Here is a 25,984-nt window from a genome sequence, read left to right on the forward strand (position 1 = left end):
CAGACATAGTCTCTAGTATCTTTACAGGAGGACTGGCTGCATCCATAAGCCACTGGAGCAGGCCTTGCTTTCTAGGAGTTCAGTATGGCTTGGAGCACTGACCAGTTTGAGGTTTTCAGGGATACTCTGGTGAGGAAGGAACAACTCTAGGGAAGCTGGAGGAGTTAACATGTGTAGTGAGTGGTTTGAATGAGAATGGTTCCTACAGGCTCATATATTTGGATGTTTGGTTTCCAGGTTGTGGACTGTTTAGAAAGGATGAGGAGGTGTGTCATTGAGGATGGAGTTTTCAAAAGCCCATGCCAGACTCAGTTGTATCTCTGTAGTGCTTATGGACCAGATGTAAGTTGTCAGCTATTTCTCCTGCCTGCCACCATGCTTCCTGCCATGATGATCATGGACTAATCCTCTGAAAGTGTAAGCGAGACCCAACTAAATGCTTTAAGGTTGCTTTAGTCATGGTGTCTCTTCACAACAACCGAACAGGAATTAAAACAGCAATCTATGTCACCCATCGACCATGATCAGCCCACAATGCTTCAGCAGGAAAATGACAAGTAAAAAAAGTAAGTCTACCAAAGCTAAGTACTATTTTGGGGACAAGACATTCTATTGCTTTATTAAAAAATAAAATACTGCAAACCATAAAGCTTTAAATACTTAGAAAGATGAAACTTGATTATTCTCATAAGTGAGAAGTACTTTTTTAAAGCTACAAAACAGAGGATAATACCTACATTTTAATACTTTAAATATCCAAGATGTTGGCCCATAATGGACAGTTCAGTATTTGGTTTTACAGTTTGTGCACACTTAGGATGGTGAATTTAACATGGTGAAGGTTCAAGAAAAGGATTTTTTGGAAACCCCAGAGCTTTTACAGAATGTCTTTAAATTAGCCATCTGCTCCATGACACCTTTCAGGGTGACTCGATACCCTAGGTTTCCAAAGGAGCACACAGGATGTGTAAATGCTAATATCCTGACCTGTAGCTGACACGGCAGAGGCACACACAGAACACACTTCCTAATGAAAAATGGTAGGGTACTCTGTCCACCTGGGAAAGCATGCTGTGCCAAGCCTCAGGAACAAATGACCTTATGTGCATAACACAGTTCTGAGAGTAGGGGAGTCTGAGGCTTCCTTTGTGGAAAACCCCTAATTTTGAACATGGGTGGGTCTGTTCTAGAAGGAAACCAAATTGCCTACCTACCCAAAATAGGACAAATGTTAGCATGTATTTGAGCAGCTTGCCACTGAGAGGATAATTTTCCTTTCAAAGAACAGAATTTCCTCTAGATATCTGACTACTACCGCTCCTGTTTCCGTCACAGATTACAAATACATTAGTCATTTAATGTGACTCTTCGTCCCAGGCCAGCTTCCTAACACATTTTCTTACATATAATGCAATCATTTAACTAGTTATCATTTCAAAAATACATTTTTGAATAACCTAAAAGTTGTATTATAGTGATAACAATAGATCTGAGTAACTTAGACAATCTGATGAGTTGTCCTTACCCTGTGGACCACAACAAACCACTAGGCTGTTAGTCACAGAATACATATGGAAACTCGTCAGAATACAAAATAACAATAACAAAGCCAAAACAAGAACAACAATATAAAAACCAAATAAAGGTACTCACTTGGAAAAAAAAATAAGTGGAAAATAGGAGTTTGTGTAGTGACAAATAAACCTGGCTTTTATTTTATACATGTGGATTTCATTTAGATAGGGGTGTTCCCTAATTAAAGAAATCTGCTTCATTCTAACATGCCCCTAATCTCTTCTTTGCCTCCCCCTATTTTGGAATCAAACAAGGAAAGACTTTCTACTGTTCCTCCTGGAAGGTTAATGGGCACCTGTATTCTGATTTCCTGCACATACTACTTCCCTGGCCCTGAGCTAGGGTAGGATGTCAGCAGGGAAGGTGGCCCAGCAGGCCTGACCTTTCACTAATCACTGCGGTACAGCAGCTACTGGCATAGCTCATTATGAAAAGGAATCCTTCAATAAGCTGCTTTTCAAATACAGTCACACTTTGATTTTTCTGAGAACAAAGATGATACTTTTACATAAAAGCTTCTGATGCATAATTCTGTTAACTGGGTACTAAAGTACAAAAAGGCACTGTGTTAATTGTCTGTTATTATCAAGGGACTACAAACTGTATCAAATGTAGGCTGGTATATCCTGGCTTTTGTTATGGAGGTCAGAACATACTTATTGACCACTTATTATTAAAAATCTTAGAGAATTTAATTATTTCAGCTGCCCTTAGATATAGGAATATCACTGGAAACCTCCCAGCCATCAACCTATTACAAAAATCCCACAAACAACTAAAGAATATACTCTGGGGGCTGGAGAGATGGCTCAGAGGTTAAGAGCATTGCCTGCTCTTCTAAAGGTCCTGAGTTCAATTCCCAGCAACCACATGGTGGCTCACAGCCATCTGTAATGGGGTCTGGTGCCCTCTTCTGGCCTGCAGGCATACACAGAGACAGAATATTGTATACATAATAAATAAATATTTAAAAAAAAAAAAAAAAAAAAGAATATACTCTGACAAAATTTGCAATGCAATGGCAAGAGAAACACTTCAGAGCAGCTGATTCCAATTTTAATACCCAAGACACAAAAAGCTAGTTTATCTGGTAAGTACTCTTCCTTCATCCTTTGAAACAAGCAAACATTCAGAAAATAGCATGGTCAAAAGGAATGGCATATGCTTCATGACTTACCAGCCATTTGCTGAATGCCGCTGAATGCACCCAGGTTGCTGGAGGAGGTGGCCTGCTGCAGAAGCTGCAAAAGAACACAAGCGCTCAGTCAGAGCAATGTGGAGACAAAGCAACTTCCTCATTATATTGGGTACAAATTTATTTTCCTTTCCCTTTACATAGTTGGCTGCCACTCCCTGTTGATGGACTGAAGGTCCTCAGAGTTGGAAGTGTAAATTCATATTAATGTCTAATCTCTATTAAGAAACACAGACACTAGGGAAACTCACGAACACTGCTGTCTTAAAACAATTAATCAATTTACTCTTTTTTAACAACCAGGTGCTAAATCTTTTGACACCGACAAAGCATGACTAATTATAACTCTCTGTAGTCTAGTAGTTACCATAACTCATCTCTGTCAATCAAGGTCCATTTCCTCCTCTTTTCTGCTTTCCTTCTCAGTTCAGTTTTTCCTTTCTTTTTAATTAGATAACATTTAAGAATATTTATTTTTTGAGACCTTCATACATGTGTATAATATACTTTGATTACAATTTCCTCCTCCAACTCCCATTAATCCCCTCTATGCATCCTTTCTCTGGACTTCACATCTTCTTGTTTTTATATCTGACTGAGTTCACCTAGTCACCCATATGTACATGGTAAATGAGTGTGGGACCGTCCGTAGAGCACAGGCAACATATCAAGGGCCATACACTGACAGAAAAATGGCTCTCCTTCACCAACAGCCATTAACTGTTAATAGTTCCTCAGCTAGAGGTAGTGCCTTGATGCTCCTTCCCCACCCGTGTCCAGAGTCAGTTTTCTTTATCCTTCTTCAGAAGCACATGAGTTTCCTGACTCAGACCAAAACTAGCTATTTACAGTCACAGTCACACTGCTAAGCAAGTGTTCAGTCATTCTTAAAGATGGTCTTTATCAGCAGAAAAAAGACAAAGTATGTGCCCAAATCTGGAATTATCTGCTAGACACCAAATCTGTGTATTTTAGATATGTCAAAATCTTAAAAAGGTACTAATTAATGTGTGAAGGTCTTCATTTTCCACTTTTAAAAATACAGTTTCTGCTGTGCAGAGTCAATGGGCATCAGATGGTGAAGCACATGGTTCCGGTTCTGAAGCATTCTTGTCCACCTTAGCTGGACTGTAGGCTAATTTAGGTCCTATCTTAGGACATTGAGTAGATGTGGAGATATTCTTTTGGTAAGATAGATTAACAAGATACAACTTACATGTGCGGAAGCAAGCAGTTACGTGCACACAGCCTGTTCTCAAACTCTCACAACAGGAAGAGAGAAGGAAAAAACCCTTAATACATAAGAATCTTATTTTGGTTTGGTTTGTTGAATTTCTCATCTACTGTGCTTAAAAGTGGCAGCCCTCCCTTCATAGTATATGAAGTTTATGAAGTATTTTAAAGTTGTAAAATTAGCTTTGAAGGTATTTTAAGGAATTAGTAACACCTACCAAGGTAAGCAGACTACTTAGAAAGCCAAGAAACAATCACCAATAATTACAGGCTTGAACTCTTGTTTAACAGAGAAGTTGGGAGTACCTTAATGGCCCAAAGTCTTTTTAGACAAAAAGACTTTCAAATGAAAATAGCAAGATGTCTCAGAGGTTATGAGCACTGGCTGCTCTTCCAGAGGTCCTGAGTTCAATTCCCAGCAACCACATGGTGGCTCACAACCACCTATAATGAGATCTGGTGCCCTCATGTATACCTGTATGGCATGCAGGTATACATGCAGGCAGAACTCTGTATACATAATAAATAAATAAATCTTAAAAAAAGAGTCGAGAAGCATGACTAAGAACAGACTGCTAATAGGACACGAGAAAACCTACTTACTGCTTATAAAAGGCAATTCTATAAGTGAGGCTATTTTATTATCTGTCAGGTTATGGAAACAATTTTCAGATGTGGTCACAGAGATTTCTGTGAGCTGTAGAGCAAGGGAAATGTATCATAATACTGAGACAGGGACCCATGTCTTGGTTTTCAGAAATGGTAGAACAAAAAGCAGGACTCAGACTATAAAAAGGCCAACCACGATGTTAACCTTGAATGACAAGTTTGGTACATACAATTAAGCTGATGGCCTGTGACTACCTCAACAAAAAATTTGTGAAAAATAATTAACATAACTAATGTTTTACATTGAAAAAACTTTTAAATGAGTGTATAATACAGTGATAAAATACTTCACAAATACAAAGATATAGTTGTCTAGCTACATCTATAAAGTGTTATGAACATGACTGTCCATTGTGAGCTGAACAAGGAATATACCAATAGATATACCAAACTGGATTGAGAAAAATCCATGAGGCCTCAATCCTACATAAAAAACTAGAGGCAACTGAAGAAAGCTGGGAGATGGAGATAGGGAGGTGGTTTTTCCCAGGGAAGAGCACCCCAATTCCAATTGGGTGTCCAGTGCCAAACAGCATTCAAAACATAATACAGGTAGCATTACATGGATAAAACACATGTATGTATGTGCCTATTCATATATACATACAATAACAGTAAAAAAGATGTTATGAATTTGAAAGAGGGATATATTAGAGGGTTTGGAGGAAGAGAGGGAAGGGAGAAAATGCTTTAATTATAATCTCAAAAATTAAAAGAAAGGTAAAAAAAGATTTAAAATAGTGATTGCTTCTGGAAGAGAAGAAAGTGAAATGTCGGGGGAGGGAAATCAGAGAAGTTCTAGGTTACAGGTTATACTCTACTTATTTATTTTTTTTTGAAAATAAAATTGCCAGACCACAGACTAGGAAACAACCATGCAGCATATATGTAGATTTAAGCAATACACTTGGCAAAACTATCCATGGTATCTTTAAGGATAAAGCGGAGAAATAGCCAGAAGATTACAGTGTGTGTGTGTGTGTGTGTGTAATATATATATATATATATATATATATATATATCTTACACTGGCTTAGACAAAGACAGGAAAAGCATGTCTCCCCTTCCCCCACCAGCTCCTTTACATGGCAAACTCTGCCTGGCAGGGCATGGAAGTGGTGGTGATAAAGCTGGGAACTTAGATAACTGAAGGACCATTGACACTAGCAGCTGTATGATCTAGGTTAAGGCACTAGGTCTCCTAGAGCCTCCTTTCCTCATCTCCCCTTCCAAAGCAACAGGGAAGATGTCTCCCAAAACAGTGCCGCTTCTGCTACAGTGTAAAACCTTCGAGGAATAGTTAAAATGTGAAATGGCAGAATTAGGATGTGAACATGTCCTTGTTAAAACTCTCATGCTAGAAGAAAAAGTCTCAAAAGCACAAAATTAAACTTAATTAATAATCATGTAGCGTGGAGTTGAGGTTTTCAAACGGGTAAATAAAGCAGAGAGGCAGAGCACTCACTAATGGTTCCCAGCCCACATTGACAGTTTCTACAAAGGCTGCCTACCACTTGGAGCTGCAGTAAGAGGTTCTGATGTTCTTGCTTGGGGTTACTATTGTGTCTAGTTTAGTTCTTAAGAGAGGAACTGTCTTAAATTCTGGCTACTGTATCTCAATAAAGACAATGACAAAGTGAGATTAATACAAAGGAAACACTCAGAAACTATGAAAAATGTAAGAGACGGCTCAAATATCTGTGTCTGGCCTAAAGAGAAACATTAGGGTCATCAAAACAGCTTCTCCAGAGAGTCAGGGGATAAGGATTGAAGCCGAAATCTCCCTACTAGCACTAACCTGCAGCTAGTGAGTTCTCTGCCAATTCTCTTGGAATCTTTAGACTCTAAAGTTGAGATGATCAGTTATCACGCATGCAGGATCACTTATATAGCAGAGGTTTTTTTTATGGTGCCTTAAAACACTGTTCAGAAGTCTAGTGTATTGGGTTTTACTCAGTTGCCAACTGGCCACAGTTAAATTTGGCACATTCTTATGCTAATCAATTTAATTAACAAAAACCTGCCCTAATGTTGATTTCATAATCCCTGGGACTCAAAACGTAAGGAAAGTAAATTTTTGACATATTTATGGACAAGTAGCTTTTATCAGTTTTGGAGTTACGTTCCTTTCCTCCACGAGGACCACACAGACCCACATACTCCAGCACTTACCGCCAGGTACTGTGGGGTAAGTCCGCCCAGCCCTGTCAGGTTCCCCCAAGTGGCAGTGTTGAGCTGTTGCATCTGCTGTGCAAGCTGCTGCTGGAGGCGTCTTTGCTCTTTGTCCTTCTGAGTGTCAGCAAACTTCACCACGATAGGTGAAGAGCAACCCTGTGGTCAGACACATTGGAAAGTGAAGAGGATGTTACAGCCTGATTGAATCCCTTTAGAATATTCAGTCATCATTGGATTTATCTTTCTTAACTATCTTGGGGTACATGGAATGGTCTGGAATGGTTTAAAAGGGTTTGATATTCCTTCTTCTCTGTATGGTACCATCAACAGAAGACTTCATATACTGCCACTGGTTTCTTTAATGGGATCTGTTGATTGGTGAAGACACTTATTACACTGTCTCTTCTCTCTTCATGTGTCTTCCTTCAACTTTCCGGGACTTCCTTCAAGACAAAGACCTTATCTTTAATTAAACTTGAGGGTTTGCTTGACTTACAGATAGCTTGTTGGTGTGTCTGCCATTTCTATAAATGGGTAGAGGGCAAAGGGACAGAAATCGCAATTGGAATGAAAATATCTCACTCATTTTTTACCATTCATTTATTTTCAGTTATGTATTTATGAACACTAGAACAATGAAGGTAATTTTGACACAATAAAAGAAAGAAGTGAGCTTCATTTCAGGAACATGGATGAAGGACAGAGATATAAAAAATATATATAGGCACTAATCAAAGTAATTATTCACATGTTCTCAGAAAGGTCTCTTTTCCTCCTTCCATGTTCTATTCAAAGCCCCCCTTCTGTTCTATTCAAAGTCCCCAGAGCAAACCAAAAGATCCAGAAACACATTTTTTTTCTAGTAAAAGTGCTGTCTCTTAAATGGCAGGAGAAGGAGTTTACATGGTTCCTTTTCTCTATTAATTTCACCAATCTACAACTCTCATTCAGTTTTAGTTTCCTTTAAAAGGTAAGGAGTAAAAATAGTGAGAAAGACATGGTCAAAGGTCGTATAATAAAATAAACTAATTTTTGAGTTAGATATAATCTTTGGAAAAATACTAGCCTACTACTTTAAGCAGGATCATCCTATCTCAAACACCCCTGAAACATCTGCTACTTGGTAAGAACGCAGCAGAACAATGCCCTCCTTCCCGAGCCTTTTGTCTTGATATGGAGCATGAAGCACATTCCATCATCATTCAGTTCCATTTTGCTGAGTTTTTTTTTTTTAAAAAGGTGTTTTGACCCAAGTGGTTAAATAAAATCTTATTATGTGATAACAGACTTCTCTCATTAAAGATATATTCCTATTTAAATGAACTTTCCCCCTATTCCAACTGGGTCATTTTACTTTCTTCTAAAAGACAAACTTGCATGCTTTTCCTTATCACTTTGGGTAGTTACTGGGAATCTCGCTGTGAATTAAGGCAGTCAAGTTTGTTATTTAAGAAAGTGAGGTGACTGTTTCAGTGTGGACCTTTTAGTCTATCAACCTATAGCTCTGGGAAACAGACTCAAGGTACAAAATGTTATAGGTCAATAAATTATAACATTTCCATCATTGAAAAAATCCAATATGCCTTTTTCTTTATCTAGTACATATTTCAGTACTTTACTACTTCTTAAATGAGAGCAAAAAACTCTGATGATGAAAACAGCACAGACAGCTTTGCATGGAGAAGTTCTACTGCTGCATCAAACGTGCTCCATAACGAATGACAGCATCTTCTCCTAATAGTGCATTTAGTCATTTCTTGTTATTAAATATGAAAAAGGCATAAAAGCAGAAAATTAGGTAAATAACTGTAGCTTTAAATGTGACCTGTCTAAGTCATGAAAGAAAACAAGTGGGCATAGTGTAGAGAAAAATGGGGAAATAGATGCTATATCCATGTTTAAAGACAAATCTTTGAACATTCACAGCATTTTAAGTTAAATAATGTCTGACTTCAAGATGTGTACCAAAGTCCTGAAAATAATGTAATTAGTTAAAAATCAAACACATAACCCTAGTTGTATGATTATAGTAGAACAGCATGACATGCACTGTTCTGCTTAGAAGTCAATTTTTGTAAATCAAACTGAGGGTCCTTTGTTTAAACATGGGTATCCAGTTTTAAAAAGGAGTATACCAACTCTGATGGAATCACAATAGAGATCTTAAAAATAAACCTGGGCCAGCCTTATATAGTGTTTTTTTACATGAAAGCATCTTGCACTTTGGTTTTGGTTCATCCCGGTCTGCCTTGTATCTTGAGCTCTTCTACAGCAGAAGGAGACTCAGGCCATACAGGCATTCTCTATGAACTCCTGTGGGGATGGCAGCACTCTTCATTGTCAAAAGAACTTAGAAACCTTATCTAAGGGAAGATATATTTTGGTATAAATCTCTCAATTATAGGAAATAAAAATAGTTATATGCATGTACGTAAATAAATATATATGAAAACTGTTTTCTTAACAGCACTTTCATTTTAATGTCTAAGCTGAAAAACAGCTGGAAATCCACAAATCTAGAGCAGTCTACAAGAAAGGGGAAGTCAAAATATCAGAAATGTGACTGCATGGTATGCAAGATTGAAATCCTGCTTATTATTTTCTATCATGTTTGATTTTCACCCATGCTTGCCTTCAGGTGAGGTGGGGGTGGGATTGTCTTAAAAATGCATTGCACTGCAAGGAAAACACATTAATTATATATGTTAGGAATATCAAAGTCAAAATAAATGTTCAAAAAAGACAATAGGCTTTGCAATGCTGATGTCACAACTCAAAAAGTACAGTAAACACTTAATGACAAAGCCATGCGCATCCCTCCAACCCTTTCCACCCACCTTCTTAATTAATATATAGAAGTTTCCCATAAAACATGACGCATAATGATTACTTAGCTCCCAGCATGCTTTGGAAGATGCAGCATTGCAAAAACAAAAACAAACGAACAAACAAACAAACAAAAAAGTCCCCAAAATAAAACCCCAGTTACAGGGGGATTTTAAAAAAAGAAGCTCAAACAATTACTAGTTTTGCACATTAAATAAAATTGAAAGTATTTTTGTTCAAATAGGAAAACACAGCTTCAGATAACACCACAAGGCCACCACCTCTGGGAAAGTCACCCATACACAGATACAGTGTACATAACACAGCAGCACATGCACTCTCAAATGATTCTACCAGACGATACAGAGTAAGTGATCACAGGTCACTTTTGTAATGTTCTTGTGCAAAATTCTGAAAGGCCACGATCCAAATCACAGACTGAGTACAGAGAGCCGTGCGTCTCCACCTGTGGCATATTTCACATTGCTGATTCTCCTGTTTGAGTCACAACCTCTTAAGAGATTGGATTTGAGCCCATGTCTTTCTTGTTTACCTTTAAGTAAAGGGACAAATCTGATTTTTCAGGAGATTGAAAATTAGCATTTCATTGTTTAATAGGAGCATTATTAACTTTTTGAATATTTCTGAGATGAAAAATAATTCTTTAGGCAAGTGATTTATTACAGCAGCAATCTGAGGTGGGGGTTGTTCAGCTTAGTCCATGCCAGTCCTGCTGTGGGATATGTACTCAATCCTCTAGGTCCAGAATGACACTTTGCTTCAAGTGCCTCGTATCTCAGGACCTGGGTTACTCCAATTAAAGGCTCAAAAGACAGCTGACGGGCAGGTGAGAGGTTTCACTAAGGTGCATTTCAAGTCATCAGGGGGAAATGCAAGTGGAAAGAGAGAAGAGGGAAAGGGGCGAAGAGGGGAACAGAGAGAGGGATGAATATGAGCGAATGAAAAGCAAAACGGTGAAAGTTTAAATCTGTGATTGTCATGTGAGCAATCCACACAGGAGAGAACTGCTTTACCATTCCCCATCATTTGCACAAAGAAAACAAAGAAAGGGCAGATGATACAGTACCTCCATGGTCTGAGACTGATGCATGGCTTTGATTGCATTCTGTGCCATTGCCCTTGTAGAAAATGTGACAAACGCACAGCCTGTGGGAAACAAGGGGACAGGGAGCAGGAAAGACAAAAAACAACAAGACAAAAGGGTTGGACGCTTGTTAAACCAACACAGTCTACGAGAACTGCCACAAGACGACACTGTTCTCAGTAGTACATAAAAATAAACAGCTTCTCTCTTCGACTTCGTCTTATTTGCTTTTTATCCACAGTGCTGAATTGCTAATCCGACCAAAGCAGAACAATGTGTTCATCAGCATTCTTTCAAAGGGAATTAGGGATCATGGTTGTGTACTCTTTCCCCCACAGCATTTGAAAGTAGCAAGAGATAACTTGCATTTTCTAAGTTAAAGGTGGGCTACTTTCTATCTTCTTCTTGTCTGAGAGCATGCACACACCAGGCTGTTGTATTTTAAAATCTATCACTGAATTTTAAGAAGGAAATAAAGAATTCATCACACCAAGCGTAAATAAGCAAATAAATTTCAATATCTCAGAATGTTAACAATTAAATATATCTAATTCATCTCGGATAGTTAGAAACATATATAAATAGAAATTGATGCTATTCAAATGTAAACAAATATACTAAATCCATTACAAAGTAGTAACTACTAACTAGCGACAAAAACAAACTATTACTTTGAGAAAATTCAACAGTGCATATGAAATAAATTATGAAAACTGTAATTTGCACAAAAATTTTCATCATTTTGGAAGCTGTAACTTTCTGAAAGGAATCAGAGATTTGACCTGAAGTTTAACACATACAAGACAATGTACATTTCTCTGAACATCTACTGAGATCTGTAGAGCTTTCCGTGTTTATTTTAGTTAGTGCTATAAAACTGCTAGCGTCCAGGTGCTGGTTCCTGCTTCTGATAGCAGCACTGGCCACCACGCAGGTACATGGCTCATCGCCTTTTGTACTAATAAAAATACTGCCTTGTAGAATTTACTTTTTATCCATCATATACCCTTGGGCTTCTTAGAGAAAAAGGCTGTAAAATTAATGCAGATTCAGGCTGATTTTACAATAATACCACAGCACACTAAAAGCTTAGTGAAAGCAATACAGACTTATTTCATTTATGATCTCTAATGACTTTAAAAGTGCATTGATTTTCAGCTTCTTTTGCCTTGCACAGTTTGAACTTAGGTATCAGCGAATAATTTAGTGTTCCACTCAATTTCCTCAAAACATTATTATTACTACTTAAAAGATTTCCAAATGAAGCAGATCTAAATACTGAGACGCTGAAACCTATTGTCATTTCAGAGCACAATGCATGAAAGCAGAATTCTGGCATCCACAGTAGAAGATTGTTGCCCCTGTGACCAATAAACAAAATAGAACATTCTAGATTCAAACAGCCAGCAGATTGTTTGGTCTATGTAAATCAGTTTGTGAGTCATAAAATACATTTTCTTCTTTTGTCCTGCATTATGTACCTGGTAAGAATATCAAGTCAATACTGCTGTGGTGTCTTCTAATCAAACAGCATTAAGAGAAAGCAGTGTCTGTCCATTATCCCCAATGCACAATGACATCCAGTCATGAAAGTAAGTAAATGCGTATGTTTTGCAACATGTTATCTTTAATATACAAAAGTTCCCAGTACACAGGAAGGTCATCCCATACTCGCCCCACCAGCTGAGCAGGTGTTAAGAAGCAGGCAAGAAGTCCAGCTGTTATGAGTACTGAGGTACTGCATGTAATTTTCTGAGAGAGCATCAACTGATGAAGTCTACTATTCATACATGTACCCAGAAATGACTGTAGCTTTTGCCACCAATGAAAGCAATGGCCTCCTCTAAGAAATCTAGATCATGTGTGTAAAATAGCATGTGAGACAGACAACAGTGCCTCCCCTCCACTGGTTTCCATATTGAAGCTGAGATCTAAAATTATACTCTCAAATTTAGCATTTGTTTCAAAGCAACATTTCCTTAAAATGTTACGATCATCACTGAAATTACAGAGGAAATAAGACTAAGAGATTTTAATTTTTCCACTTCTTGCCTTGAGACTATAATATGGAGGCCACAGGAAATCATCTAGCAGAGGTATGTTTGAAAGCATGTGAATTCTGCTTTATAGTCACAAAAATTGTTATTTTCACTTCATTTGCTTCTATTAGCTAGGAACGTGTGCCAGACTGGCAGTTTCCAAATGGGGGTTATAGTGCATTAGAAACATGTAAAATGTCAATGAGAATCAATAAGGCACAGATTTTTTTTTTTTTATCACAATTTCACACAAGTAACTTGTAAGTAACTTTGGGAGAAAGATAAAGCAATTAGCAGGCACAATAAAAACTCTATCAACTCAAACCATTGCCCTCTCCTTTAAGAAGCCTTCAGTTAAAAACTCAAGCAATACTTCTAATTGTACAATCCTAACTCATCCAAAAAAATGATCTGACAAATGATCTGACTTCTCTAACCTTTTTATCTTACTGGCAGAGATGCAGGAAGAGAAGTTGTCTCTTTAGGGTTTTTTGCCAAGTTCTGTACTGTGTGCTGTGCTCAGTTGCTTATAAATTACTGTGTCATTTATTAAGTGGGAATACATAGTGAAAAATTTTATACTCAGTGCATCTCATGACGAAGTTAAGCAACTTAGGAGTTAACTCCTTTTGGGATAGTAAAGCTTGTTAACCTTTGTAATTTCTCTAAATCAGGAGAGGCTGTGGCAGTTGTATGGACAGATACTAATTTTCTTTTTCTTTCTTCTTTTTTTTTTTTTTTTTCCACCCCGAGACTGGATTTCTCTGTGTAGCTCTGGAGCCTATTCTGGAACTTGCATTGTAGACCAGGCTAACCTTGAGTTCACAGAGATCTACCAGGCTCTGCCTCCTGAATGCTAGGATTAAAGGCATGTGCCACCACCTCCTAGCGATTTAAATTTTCTTATCAACACAAGTATAAACACAGTAGTGGCTGCAGTTTTTGGTCTCCAATGTGTGGCTTTTCACCAAAACAGGGTCATAAGAGTTCTACTATTTAAAATTGGCCACTGTATTTTTCTACAACTGAATCAGAAGGTTTTCGATTAGGCACAAGTATCTTATGTCCTAACTGGTCCTTTCTGCATGCAGTGGCACTGAGTCTCGACAGGACTGCACCTCTGATACTGTTAAATGTACCATCTAGGCAATTAGTACTCTGGGAACCTCAATGCTGGAGAAATTAGACTGGAGGAAGAAAGATACAAGTATTAAAACAATGACACCATATTTCTTTCATTTCTGGTTTTGATAGAGTACTGACAGTGTTAAGACTGTCATATAAATATAAAGGAAAAAAATCCTTTTGTGGTTAACCTGCAGTTTAGCTTGCAATTAACTGTCTCCACTTTCCGAATGTGGGAGATTACTAATAGGAATGAGGAATGGAACTCCTCTTATCAAGTGTTAAGGCTGCCACAGAGGATGGCTTCTTGACATACATCCACCACACTTGCCATTTCAGATGAAAGGGCTTCACCCTATTTCTTTTCTTTTTTTCCTTTCCTTTTCTTTTTTGTTTTTGTTTTGAGATGTTTTTCTGTGTAGCCCTGGTTGTCTTGGTACTTGCTCTGTAGAGTGGGCTGGCCCTGAACTCAGAGATCCAGCTGCCTCGCCTCCTGAGAACGAGGATTAAAGGAGTGAACTACCATCACCCAGTGAAAGGGCAATCTTAACTCAGGGGTTCTAACTCTTCTCTCAATTACCAAGAGAATTTTATAGAAATAGATGAATTCTTGCTTTATACTAAAAAACAAAAACCCCCAAAGCCCCAAAGTTAGAACTACCTTTAAAAACACAAATGATCCCAGGGTCTCTTAGTTTTTTGTGAAGTTTTTTCACAGAGGCACAGTGGCCTTCTATATCTTCAATAGAAGAAACATGATTTTAACTCACTGTGCAGCAAGAAGAAGACTTCAAACTTTGGAAAACTCACTAATAAACGAATCATCAGATAACAAAGACAATGCAACCAATTTTTCTTGCTGTACCTTTTTAGTACAGGCAGGAATGATCAAACACATAGTACAGAGTAATACTTGGGCACATGCATTAGTAATCTAATGTATCATAGGCAATGTTGGGTTAGTTTACTGAAAAATGGCATTGACACATCAATCATTTATATGTGGCATCCGAATTTGGGTACAGACTACCACCCACTTAGGAACTGGCAAATGTCGTTGCTTAGATGAGGCTGGAAGACTATTTTGAACAAGATGGCAAAACACAGTCAGTGTTCCGGGGGACACGGGATGAAAGTTTCCATGTAGATGAATGTTTAGGTACTGTGTGGACAGGACTACACTGTGAACAAAACAGTCTTCTCCACAAACCTGTCTGAACAGTCAAAAGCTCTATCCTAATATACTGCTTGAATACAACAAGGAACAAACAAGGATTTAACTGCTAAACCCAGGCTGTGCTCTTCCCTGAAAACATTCGTCAAGGGCTTAGGCAGGGAATGTTAGAACACAGCTGGAATACTCTTAAACATGCGGAAAGCAAGTTACCTTAAATGGCAGTGAAGATTTGACTACAGTTTGTGGGAAAGAAAAATGAAATAGACTTTTCCCTGACTCCAAGTTATAGATACTCAATTGCCACTGTGCAGAAAACCCCATAGGTTAGATCTCAATAGCCTTTTTGACTGTGGATCAGTGAGAACATGTTTAGTTTAGGTGTTCAACATCCTGAAGTGACACTGTCAAATGTGTACATTTGGTTTAGAAACCTCAAGCTTTGCTTTCAAGAGCGCATGTCTCACTAGAAAGGCCATGAGTGGATTGTGGCGGCCTACTCGCTTTCTCACGGAGCGCTGTGCAGGTGCTGGAGAAGTGCAGCTGCCCCTGCAGAATGATGTAATTATTGATATGAAGCTGCTTGAAAATGATGAGCAGCACACTTTCCAAAACAAGAGAGCCAACAGAACATCCCCAGTGGAGGAAAGGCCTCCCTAGATCTGGGCATAATGTCCTTCACATGGATGAGACAAAATATTGGCTGAAGAGTTATGTATGACTGGCAGGTGCCGGGTACTTTCCATGTAGATACTTAGAACCATTTCCTGAGGGTGTCTGTCCTGGGACATATACTATAGTGAGATTTCCCCCAGTGACTCTACTGAAATAGAAACAGGGTGTGATAGGTACAGCTGTGGTCCTGGCAGCCTTTAGGCTCTATGCTGATGTCTATGCTGTGTCCTGAGTCAACATGTCTGAGGAGGCTTGGCAGAGTGCCCACTAGGGAGGAACTGAAATGGCTGATGTGGCAGAGAGAGAATTGAGGGGGAAGCCTATTTGACTAATTCTCTTCATATTTATAGCTGAACTGGTGAAGGCAGAAGAAAGGCAAGTGGCTAACTACCCAGCTGTACCTCGCCATACCATCACTGCGGAGCAGGTCATGCTCTGACCTGGAACACAGGTTGTTCTCCGGGGCAGCCGTGCTTTCTTTTCTCTTCACTTTTGTTGATTATTTTTTCAGCAGTTGAGCTAGCAACAGATACTGAGGGAAAAATGCCAAGTATCTTTCATCTGAAGTGCCACTAATGGGGCATTTATTTATATTTGATTGAAAACTGAAATTCTTTAATGAGAACAAAAATAGTAGCATGGAGTAGAATTGTTCTTTTTATCAAATACAATGATTCAGGAGCAGGTCCCTGGAGCCAGGAGTCCCTAGCTCCTATTAGTTGAAAAATATATCACTGTCTTTGAATTTCAGAATAAATGATTATAAATAAGTATTTTCTTTTTTTTCCAATAAGGAATTCACCAGGAACCATTTTGCTGTTCAAAGAAGGTGGTGGGGAGGGTATTTTTTTCTTTACACTGAGTCTAGCCATTTGCATAAAATACAAACGAGAAGGCACCCATAACTTACTAAAGGAAGAGGCTACTTTTAGGGTTAAGTGTTTGTTAATCAGCCAAACAGCGGATCAAATTAGCTAAATCTTATTGAGTGTTCTGTTCTTTCCCATGAAAGTCATGCTGCTCCAAAATCTTACAGGCAGCAAATACTAATGTCTACCTAAAGCTACCCAGAGTGTCTTTATCACCATCTACCTCCAGCAGAGGCGGTGAGATGGAGGATCATGTCACAGCTGGCTAGGACGAACAGAGGGGCGGCAGAAAGCCAGCACTCAGGTTCACACCCATGTCTCTATGCACACATACACACAGTAAGTGTGGGAAAAGTCAGTAACTGGCAACTAAAGTCGTCCTGTCAGAGAAGCAAGACAGATATATGCTCACTGCTGTCATCTACGAATGGGGAAACTAAGAAATAGAAATAGGAAAATAAACTGACTAAGGCCACATGCCATCAAAAATTCTAGGACAGGGAAATTAGATTCACTGACCCCTGAGCTGCACTCTAATTAATTTAAAGACATCCTTTCCTTCCCCTCCCTCCTTCCCTCTTTCCTTCCTTCCCTCCTCCTTCTCTCCCTCCCTCCCTCCCTCCCTCCCTATTTCCTCTCTCCTCCTTTCTCCTTCCCCCTCCCTCTCTCCCTCCTTTCTTTCTCCTCCTCCCTCTCTTTCTCATTGTCTTCTTCATGCTGTCTGTATTGCTTGTCTCAGGTACTGTCTGTTATTTAAGGGTTAGAAATTCAGCATTGGAGTGAGGGTTAAATAACTGGTATTTCAGAATTGACAGAGAATGAACTGTGATTTGCACAGTGCTCTCCCTCCCCCACCCCTTTAAACCACCTTCAGAGGAAAATATAGGAATCAAATTTGGGTGTCAGTCTCCTAGTTTACTGATAACCTCATTTGGAACTTGAAGGTGGATGTGGGTGAAACTTTAGTTCTCTGGGATTTTAGTTCTAGGAGCCAACAACATGAAGCTTTATGTCTAAGATTAATAAAAAAAAAATCCTTCCTCCCATGGCTTTAAAATCAGGTAAGAATGGCAAGACAGGTGAAAATTATCAAGTATGAAAATTATCACCTTGATACTTATGGCCTGGCTACTTATTGTAATGTGTGGTTTGGGTACCAGAGCTGGCCCAGAATCAGAGCTTGAGAATGAGCAAAGTTTTTGATTATCCCCATGGAAACTGCACTGCAAAATGAAGATTTCTTCTTCAAACTGAAAAGCGTTTGGCATATACACTTCTACTTTGGACTGACTTGGGAAACTACAGTCAGACAAATGTTAATACGTACTGTCAATCTTCGTAAAGTTTAAGGAAGTAGGTGTGTGGTCTTGTTAAGGAGGAGGGGAAAGAGAAGCAATGATCCCCGCTTACCAAACTGTAGTATTCCTCAGGGCCATAAGCCACCGCTTTTGCTTCTATTGTTGTGGCAAAAGAAGAGCCTACAATCTTCTTAAGGTCAGAGTCATTTTTCTAACATTTAGAAGACTGGACTGAGGACTAGAGGCTCGGTAAGATGCAGGGCAAGACAGGTCTGGTTACGCTGATCACACACTTGCTCTGCACTGCATGAGCAGTGATCTCTTTCTAGGCTTGTATGGCTGTTAGGAGGACCCCATCTTTAATGTTTGTTCAGGTAAACAGAAAGAAAAGTACGGCTGAGTATCTTGTCTCATCTTCGAGCTTTCCTTCTCGCCCCGCCCCCAATTTGGTCAATTTGAGGATGAAAAGGGGGTACAGAGCTAGGACAGCCTGTCAGCATTCCATGGGACCTGGTACTCAGACCTTTTCACCTGGAGAAGTATGAGATGATCATTTTTGTTACAGAGAAAAGTTCAGGTTGGATAACTTGCTCACATGGGACATACTGCAAGCTGACTTCCTGCTGTATGTGATGCCTGCATCTCCCTTGACTGTGACACAGAGTTCCAATTATCACTTAAGGAAAGAGACTTTACAGAGAGCACACTCACCTCGACTCAGCCCGTCGGGTCCCCGGAGAATTCGGCATTCTTCTATTTGGCCAAATGGAGAAAACATCACTCTGATATCATTCTCATTACATTTCTTTGAAACCATTCCTATGAACAATTTTCGATCTTCCACAGCTAGGAGATAAAAATAAAAAGCGAACAAAGGCCATGTCATCTTTTTTTCTTATAATCAATGCTTCATTAACAACTAGGCTTAGCCATGTGAGAACAAATGCAGTCCTGGAGCTAACCGTAGACCTGTATCTCCCTCTTCCTCTAGCTCACCCTATGTGGTCTGTCTTCCACTCTGACCCAAGAACAATTTGTTTAGCTTCTAACTAGCCAGGCTGGTTACACTTGACACAGAAGTCGATTCTAGAGGAGAAAGTCGTTCTGTTTCTTGAGAATCACCTCTGACAGTTCCTGTCTGTGCAAAACTAGAAACAGAAGAGCAAGGAGGAAGCTATACTAGTTCAGTAACTTGGAGTCAGGTTTTTCAAGGAATGGAGATACATTTTGGGTATCATGACAATGTGCACACTTTAGATTCTGAGAGAGGGAAAGATTAGACAGGTTTTTTTTTTTTTCTTCAGATCTGGGAGGGTCCCCCAAATCTCCATTTTTTTTTTGCTCAAAATATTTGAATTATATTTAGCCTATAAGGCAAAATGACAGCTGATTTCAGGACAATGCTTGCCACCTTTCTAGGAGTCAGGACATTTTCAAAGATGTCTGAAGTGCTCCTAGAGATAAGGCCTGCTTATCTTCTATTGCTTTGATTTAATCTATTTCTCAGAATTAAAAGTGTGGATGGGGGAGGAGATAGCCATACACCTCCAAGATCTGGCGTATGCTCTGCCACAAGTCACTTTGTGATCTTGTTACTGAATCTGGATTACCATCTTGCCACTGCTGTTTAGGTGGTGTTTACTTCTGTTTCTCTTGGTCCTGTATAGGGCAGAGCCTCATTTCCACGTACACAGTAAGTAGTTACTCTGGATTTTCTGAGTCCTGGTGCCACCGGAACTCAAGTGAAGGTACGTATCTGAGCCTGCCAGGACTGGGTCATGTTTTTCTGGAGCACTGCTACAATTCAGTGACTTACCCGGAAGCAACACAGTTGCACAGTTCTTTATAATGAATGCCTCAAAGCCCTATGTCTGTGCTGTCGCAGCCAAAGACAGAGTTCACTCAACACTTAAAAGGGTCTCATATGACTGAGAAACATTTTTTAATACCAACTCATAATTTAAAATTCCAAAGCCCTGTGTATCTATTATATTGGTCAGTGCAGCTTTGAAGAACCTAAATGAAACAGCTAAATGTTCTTTGCCAGAGAATTCCAAATAATAAGTAAAGGACTTACTCTATTTGTAAAGCAGATTTTTGAGTCCATAAAGGGGAAAGGGACTTTCCTAGGGTCATTCAAGAAATACGTGGCCTAATGTGGACTACAGTACTTTCCGACTCCCAGTCCAGTATTCTTATTCCCTTACTGATATTTCAGGCTAGAAGAAGTAGGTGGGACCTAAGGGACAGCAATGGTCATGACTTAGACTCTGGTCTCTCTGTTCTACTGTTGTCATTAACTGAAATGGGACCCCGATAACATCTCACTTTTGTCAGCTTCTCTTTCTTTTCCTTTTTGTTCTCTCTCTCTCTCTCTCTCTCTCTCTCTCTCTCTCTCTCTCTCTCTCTCTCTCTCTCTCTCTCTCTCTCTCCCTCTCCCTCTCCCTCTCCCTCTCCCTCTCCCTCTCCCTCTCCCTCTCCCTCTCCCCTCCCCCTAGAGAAGGCAACCAGCTGCATGCTTTGGTTAACTGAAGCACTGGGATGGAGGTGCTATAGCTGTGTGCAGGCTCCCTTTTCTCCTGTCTCCCTCTACACTCGGTACTTTCCAAGACAACTCAGGGAAAGTCTAGGGCTGTTTTAATGTCCTCCTGAGAGGAAACTTAAATAAGAAAAACTGAAGAGACCTGTAATGGGGGTGGGAAAACAAGATACTTAACACATAAAGGACAAAGTCAGGAGCAACTGGCATATCTGTAGCAGGCAAAACAAACAAACAAACAACAAAAAAACAAACACCCCTTATGATATCATGAGAGAATGAGCTCAGTAGATAAAGACAGTAATAGAATAAAAGTCATTGGGTAGGCTATGGAATAACTTCCATTTTGGATAAAAAATTTTCAGTACTGTTCTTTATTGTACTGCTGGAACAAGTGAAACACCAGCTATCTACTATGAATTAGCGCAAACCTAGTGGTTCAGGGCACCAAACTTCAGCAATCCCAAGATCCCTTGACAAGGAGCCTTTATGGTCTCCCACCTGTCTGATTATAGGTTCTCTGTGGGCTGGCCCATGAACACGAAGGGTTTTGAACAGCAGGCCCTGTGAGGATGTGGCACCCCCTCGATGGAGACATGGAAATGGATGCAGAAGAAACGGAAAGACTACTATCCAGTTCTTACTATTTCCTGCTCAGGACTCCTATACCTACCAAACTATGACTGGCAGCTATATGAGAACAGAAATTCCTGCCATACTTCTTACCTTGAAGAATCTTGCTTTAGTACTTTAAGATAAAAGCAAATTTTAAAACTTTCATTTGGTTTTTAGTTTCACTGGTAAATTGGAAATTATAGCGTTTAGCTATAATAATTTGTACATTTTTTGTTCCAGGATGGTACTACAGTAAATTTTACATGCAGACCTCCTGAGTAAGCTAGATTATGGCCCCATCCACACAAGATGAGTACGATGAACATGGAAATAATTTCAGAGGAAATCCTGACTTCCTGGGTACCATGGAGAATAAACTCAATCAATATCAAGAAAGATAACTCCTCTTTAAAATACTATGAGCTAAGAAAAAAGGGGAGGGGACATCTATATGCTAGTAGAAATGTCAATTTCCTTTTCTCTCTGTGTGGCTCATACCTAACTGTCAATCAATAAGAATGTGGATTACCCAAATCATTCTACTGTCTCCAGAGTAGTCTGGTAGCTAGGTGTTTTAGAGGAATTTGAAAAACAGAAGTAAGCTCCCTTCTCTTTAGGGAAAAACCATTTTCTTCCAGGACACAGTGAATTGCACAGGGACAGGATTTTCACACATGAAGTGCTGCACAGATGGGTTCCCTACTTCATCAACAACAGCAATAGAACCAAAAGTGCCTTCCAGACCAGAGGTCAAGAAAAAAAATCTTCCTCCCATGTGTAACGAGAAAGGGTTAATGTTCTGAGTACAAGGTAACTTCTTAGAGTGAGAGGTCTAGAGATGTCATTTAAAACATCTCTAATTGTAAGTCTGTGCTAACACCCTGGCATACAATCTGTCAAAGTCACACCTGGATTTGGGGCTGCTTGAATTAATTAACAACTTTTCAGTGTGTTGGTGCTAACATATGACATTTAATTACTGCCTCCAAATCTGAGAGTGGCTCCACTTTGAATTTCAAAATTATTTTTCCATTTTCTAGAAAATCAGAAAGTGACTGGATAAAAATACTTAGTGATTTTTACTTTTAATGGTGGCTTTGAAGGTTTTCACCTTCCCATGAAAACAGTTATTAAGACTCTGGCTAGCTCTGAACTTGACAAAAGAATACAGAGGTTTTAGAGGTCTTGAGAAAGAGACAGGTCTTAATGAGCACTTCTGGAATCTAGGAATTAAGGTCCTTCAACATGTATGGTTAGAAAGTTAAAAAAGGATGTAGTCTATGTTCTTTCTAAACAGTATCTTCCTTGTCAACAAGAAGCATGTTAACGGCCAATACTGACTCTAGCCAATGAGACCCAAGCACAGCATAGGTAAGCACAAGCTTTTGTTATCACTCACTAGAAGACTAGCTTTAGTAACTGCTTTTAAGTCTTGCACAGCTGGCATCTACTTCATAGTAAGAGGACTGAAGGTTGACTGAAGACTGACAGCGGGATGCTACAGAAAAATCTATGAAACACAGGATGGAAGAAAGTAACTACTTATGCTAGTTAATGCAAGTACTTATATTCATACCGTCTCAAACACACTCTTTTAGACTGTCGCTCAATTTTCTGCAGTAGAAAATAACAACAAAGTTGAAATCTGTTGATGTCTGAGTATTTTAAAGTGTTCTTATTAAATGCCCAATCAATTATTACTTATCTAGAGTAGTATTTTTTTTTTTTTTATTTTTCCCTTTGCACATCTGGTACAGTAGCCCAGAAAATAAAATGCTGTCGAGTGGAATGAATGTTATACAGGATTCAGATTAAATTATAGCGATTTGAAGGGTGGATTAAAGGAAGACATAGAGGTTTAGGAATCCCACTCAGTTAAGATTCAACAGCGCAGGGCTGGTGTACAAGCATCTAACATTTCTGAGCTCACCAGAGAGTCCCTGTATCAGACTAGAGATGGCTAGGGATTTAAAGGCTGGCTATTTTGCTAGAATTCACTTATCCATAACTAACTGATCCATGATTAGCAGTCCTTGCTCAGAAAATACAAAATTTCAGAATCTGAGCACACAGATAATGAAGACAGCAAATGTCTAGCTGTGATGAGTCCTTTGTGCTGTACATAAATGTCAGCAAACTCAATAAATGTGCAATTAGAGCTCGTTATACTTCTTTCAAGCTATTCAGAGCGTCTGAACCAAAGAAATCTTTGTGTTCTTTATGCTTCTGAAACTATGCTTACCTGTCAAAAATGCCATGAGGAATCAGAAAGGGCTGTGCTTCTTATAATCTGAGTTAGAAAAGTATACATTTCTTCTGATTCCTAAGTTAGGTCCAGAGGGAACTATGCAAGCTCTTCATATCTATGCAAGACAAAGTTCCATTTGCGCTCCCATAATAGAGTTTTTGAAATGTAATTGTAAGTTTGTTCTCATGTTTTGGCTTTTCTAATCAGAAATCAAAAAATGAAGGCCAAAGGAGCACTCATCCCACAAGCAGGTTTGAGGATCCTCTGTCCATGTCTGAGCTTATACTGTAGCGTGAGCAGTCTAAGTGTGCCAGGCTGTGACGTTAACTTAGTATTAACATAACACAGCAAAATGAGTATTTCTGGTGTGGCAGCTACTATGTTAAGTCTTTTATGGACTGTGGGGGTTTGTTTGATAAGTGTTTCCATAGACATATGCATCTGAACACTGGCACTTATTGGGAGGGTTGTAGGACATGGAGCCTTCCTGGAGGAAGTAAGTTATTGGAGGTGAGCTATGAGAGAGCCTACGTGTGCTTGAGAGGTTGAGAAGTGATCTCTTAGCTCCGTGCTCTGGCCTCCCACCATCATGTCTTCCCTAACCTTATGAACTCTCCCTCTGAAACTAAAAGCCCAAATAAGTTGCTTTTTAGTCATGGAATTATTTTCAGAGCAACAGAAAAGCTGGTATCAGAGAGTAGGGTTGTTTCTGAGAAACACTTGACCATGTTGCTTTTCTGAGGAATGTGAAAGACTTTGGAACTTTGGACTAGACAAGTAGTTAAATGTTGTAAGCAGAACTTAATGGCATATTCTAGTGGGAGTGTGAGACCAGAAACGCTGAGAGGAGTGAAGGTTTGGCTCATGAGGTTTCTTTCATAGGGGAATAAGGAGTTTATTAGCAACAGAGATACAAACCATTTCTATGATATTTTGGGAAAGAATATGACTGTTTTCTGTCTATGTTCTGAGAATTTATATGAGGCTAAATTAAAAAAAATGGACTTCTGGTGTTCAATCCCAGCACTGAGAAGGCAGAAGCAGATGTATCTCTGTGAGTTCAAGGCCAGCCTGGTCTACATAGTGAGTTTGAGGCCCATCAGGGCTGCATAGAGAAATCTTGTTTCCATAATAAATAAAATAAAAATGTAGTGGCCCAATTTCTTTAGTAGAATAAATTTCAAATCAGCATAATGTTGAATCTTTGGCATGATTATTAATAACTCTTATGCAGGTGTATAATGAAAAAGAGTAAATGGGGACGAAATTTAAAATGTATAGGTTGAACAGAAATAGAACACTAGGAAGCATAGTATTTCTGCTAGGCACGTGCTTAAGGAGAGTCTGGGATTGTTAAACAGAGTGGGGCCCATGAAGGAAAGGCCCCCTGCTTTGCACTGGAACAATAGGAAGGGTGCTCTCAGGAAAAGACTCTATCCAGCCAAGACTCCAACTTAAAGGAGAAAGCTTAAGGGGTTGCTTGCTCATTGAAAGCAATTGCTTCAACCCAGAAAAGCTGCTGCTAATTCAGTCAAATGGTACAAGATGTTCATCTCAAGATGGCAGTTAACTTGGCAGTTAATCCAGATGGCACTGTCTTTGAAAGCATGAAAGATTCTGGAGTGAGGGGGTCATGTATTCTTCTCCACAATTTTCGAAAGAAACTGAAGCCAAGCAACATGTGGCAGTTCTGGAGTCCCTTTGAGAAGACCCCGCCAGACCATTACATGAAGTTGTGAAAGTGAAGCCTGGTTCCAGTGAAGATTACAAGATGTTGGAGATGTCAGAATTGGAAGACATCTGCCACAGAGAGCTGAATACAAGGGATAGAATCAGCTCAAAAAAGAGATGTGTGTTATATCCTACATCAAAGCTATAGGACTGAGACATCTAATCCCTTTCAAACTAAAGTCCTAGATACTGGACACAGAGATATAGGAGCCAGTAGTTTCCCTGCTGGGTTTTTACTTTTGCTTTGATTTAATATTTCTTTACTATGTCCCATTTATCCCTTCTGGAGTTTTCTAAGTTTATGCTGGAGGTATGTAATTTAATTTTTGGTTTTATAGGGGTCATAGTTAAGAGACTGCCTTGAGTCTCAAAGCAGACTTTCAATTTCTAAACAGTGTTGAGACTTTAAGTACTATGGGGACTTCTGAAGTTGTATTAAATACATTTTATATCATGAAAGGCCATGAACTTTTGAGGGCCACTGAATGGAGTGTGATGATGTGTGTAGGAAATGTCCCCCATAGGCTCATTCATTTGAATACTTGGTTGCAGCTATAGCTTACTTACCTGCTATCCCATACAGCTTCCTCAAAAGGGGCATTTTGAGGACTTTTATTTTTTATTTTAGTAATAAGGATACCCCAAACCTCCTTGACTTTTGAGGTCATGAAAAATTTGGGGCACATAGTTTAGTTTGCAGTAGTTTTAGACTTAGAACAAACATTGTGTTCAGAGTTGACACTGGAGAATAAAAGCAGCAAAACACTGAGAACTCTTGGCAGCAATGGGTTTGTAATGTCTCTGGTGGTACACATGGACAGTAGACAATATAAAGAAGAATATATACCATATTTCAATACCCGGGCATTTCAGGCTCAATTTAACTATCTGAA

The 25,984-nt window shown here is 39.2% G+C and overlaps 1 protein-coding gene across 7 annotated transcripts in view; it reads right to left on the reverse strand.

Annotated features, from left to right (window-relative positions):
- Window positions 1-25,984, reverse strand: part of Celf2 (CUGBP Elav-like family member 2) — a 526,057-nt gene that overhangs the window by 55,885 nt on the left and 444,188 nt on the right. For 6 of the 7 annotated variants that reach the window (XM_038332725.1, XM_038332722.1, XM_038332724.1 and 3 more), the window contains 4 exons: window positions 18,670-18,804; window positions 10,761-10,840; window positions 6,845-7,003; window positions 2,753-2,816 (listed from right to left, as the gene is read on the reverse strand). In XM_038332725.1, coding sequence (XP_038188653.1) covers window positions 2,753-2,816; window positions 6,845-7,003; window positions 10,761-10,840; window positions 18,670-18,804 — 438 coding nt within the window. Of the gene's footprint in view, window positions 1-2,752; window positions 2,817-6,844; window positions 7,004-10,760; window positions 10,841-18,669; window positions 18,805-25,984 lie in introns of those variants that run through there. The other variant, XM_038332726.1, reaches the window with a different exon arrangement.

Source organism: Arvicola amphibius, chromosome 6, assembly GCF_903992535.2.
Source record: "Arvicola amphibius chromosome 6, mArvAmp1.2, whole genome shotgun sequence".
NCBI classification, from domain to species: domain Eukaryota; kingdom Metazoa; phylum Chordata; class Mammalia; order Rodentia; family Cricetidae; genus Arvicola; species Arvicola amphibius.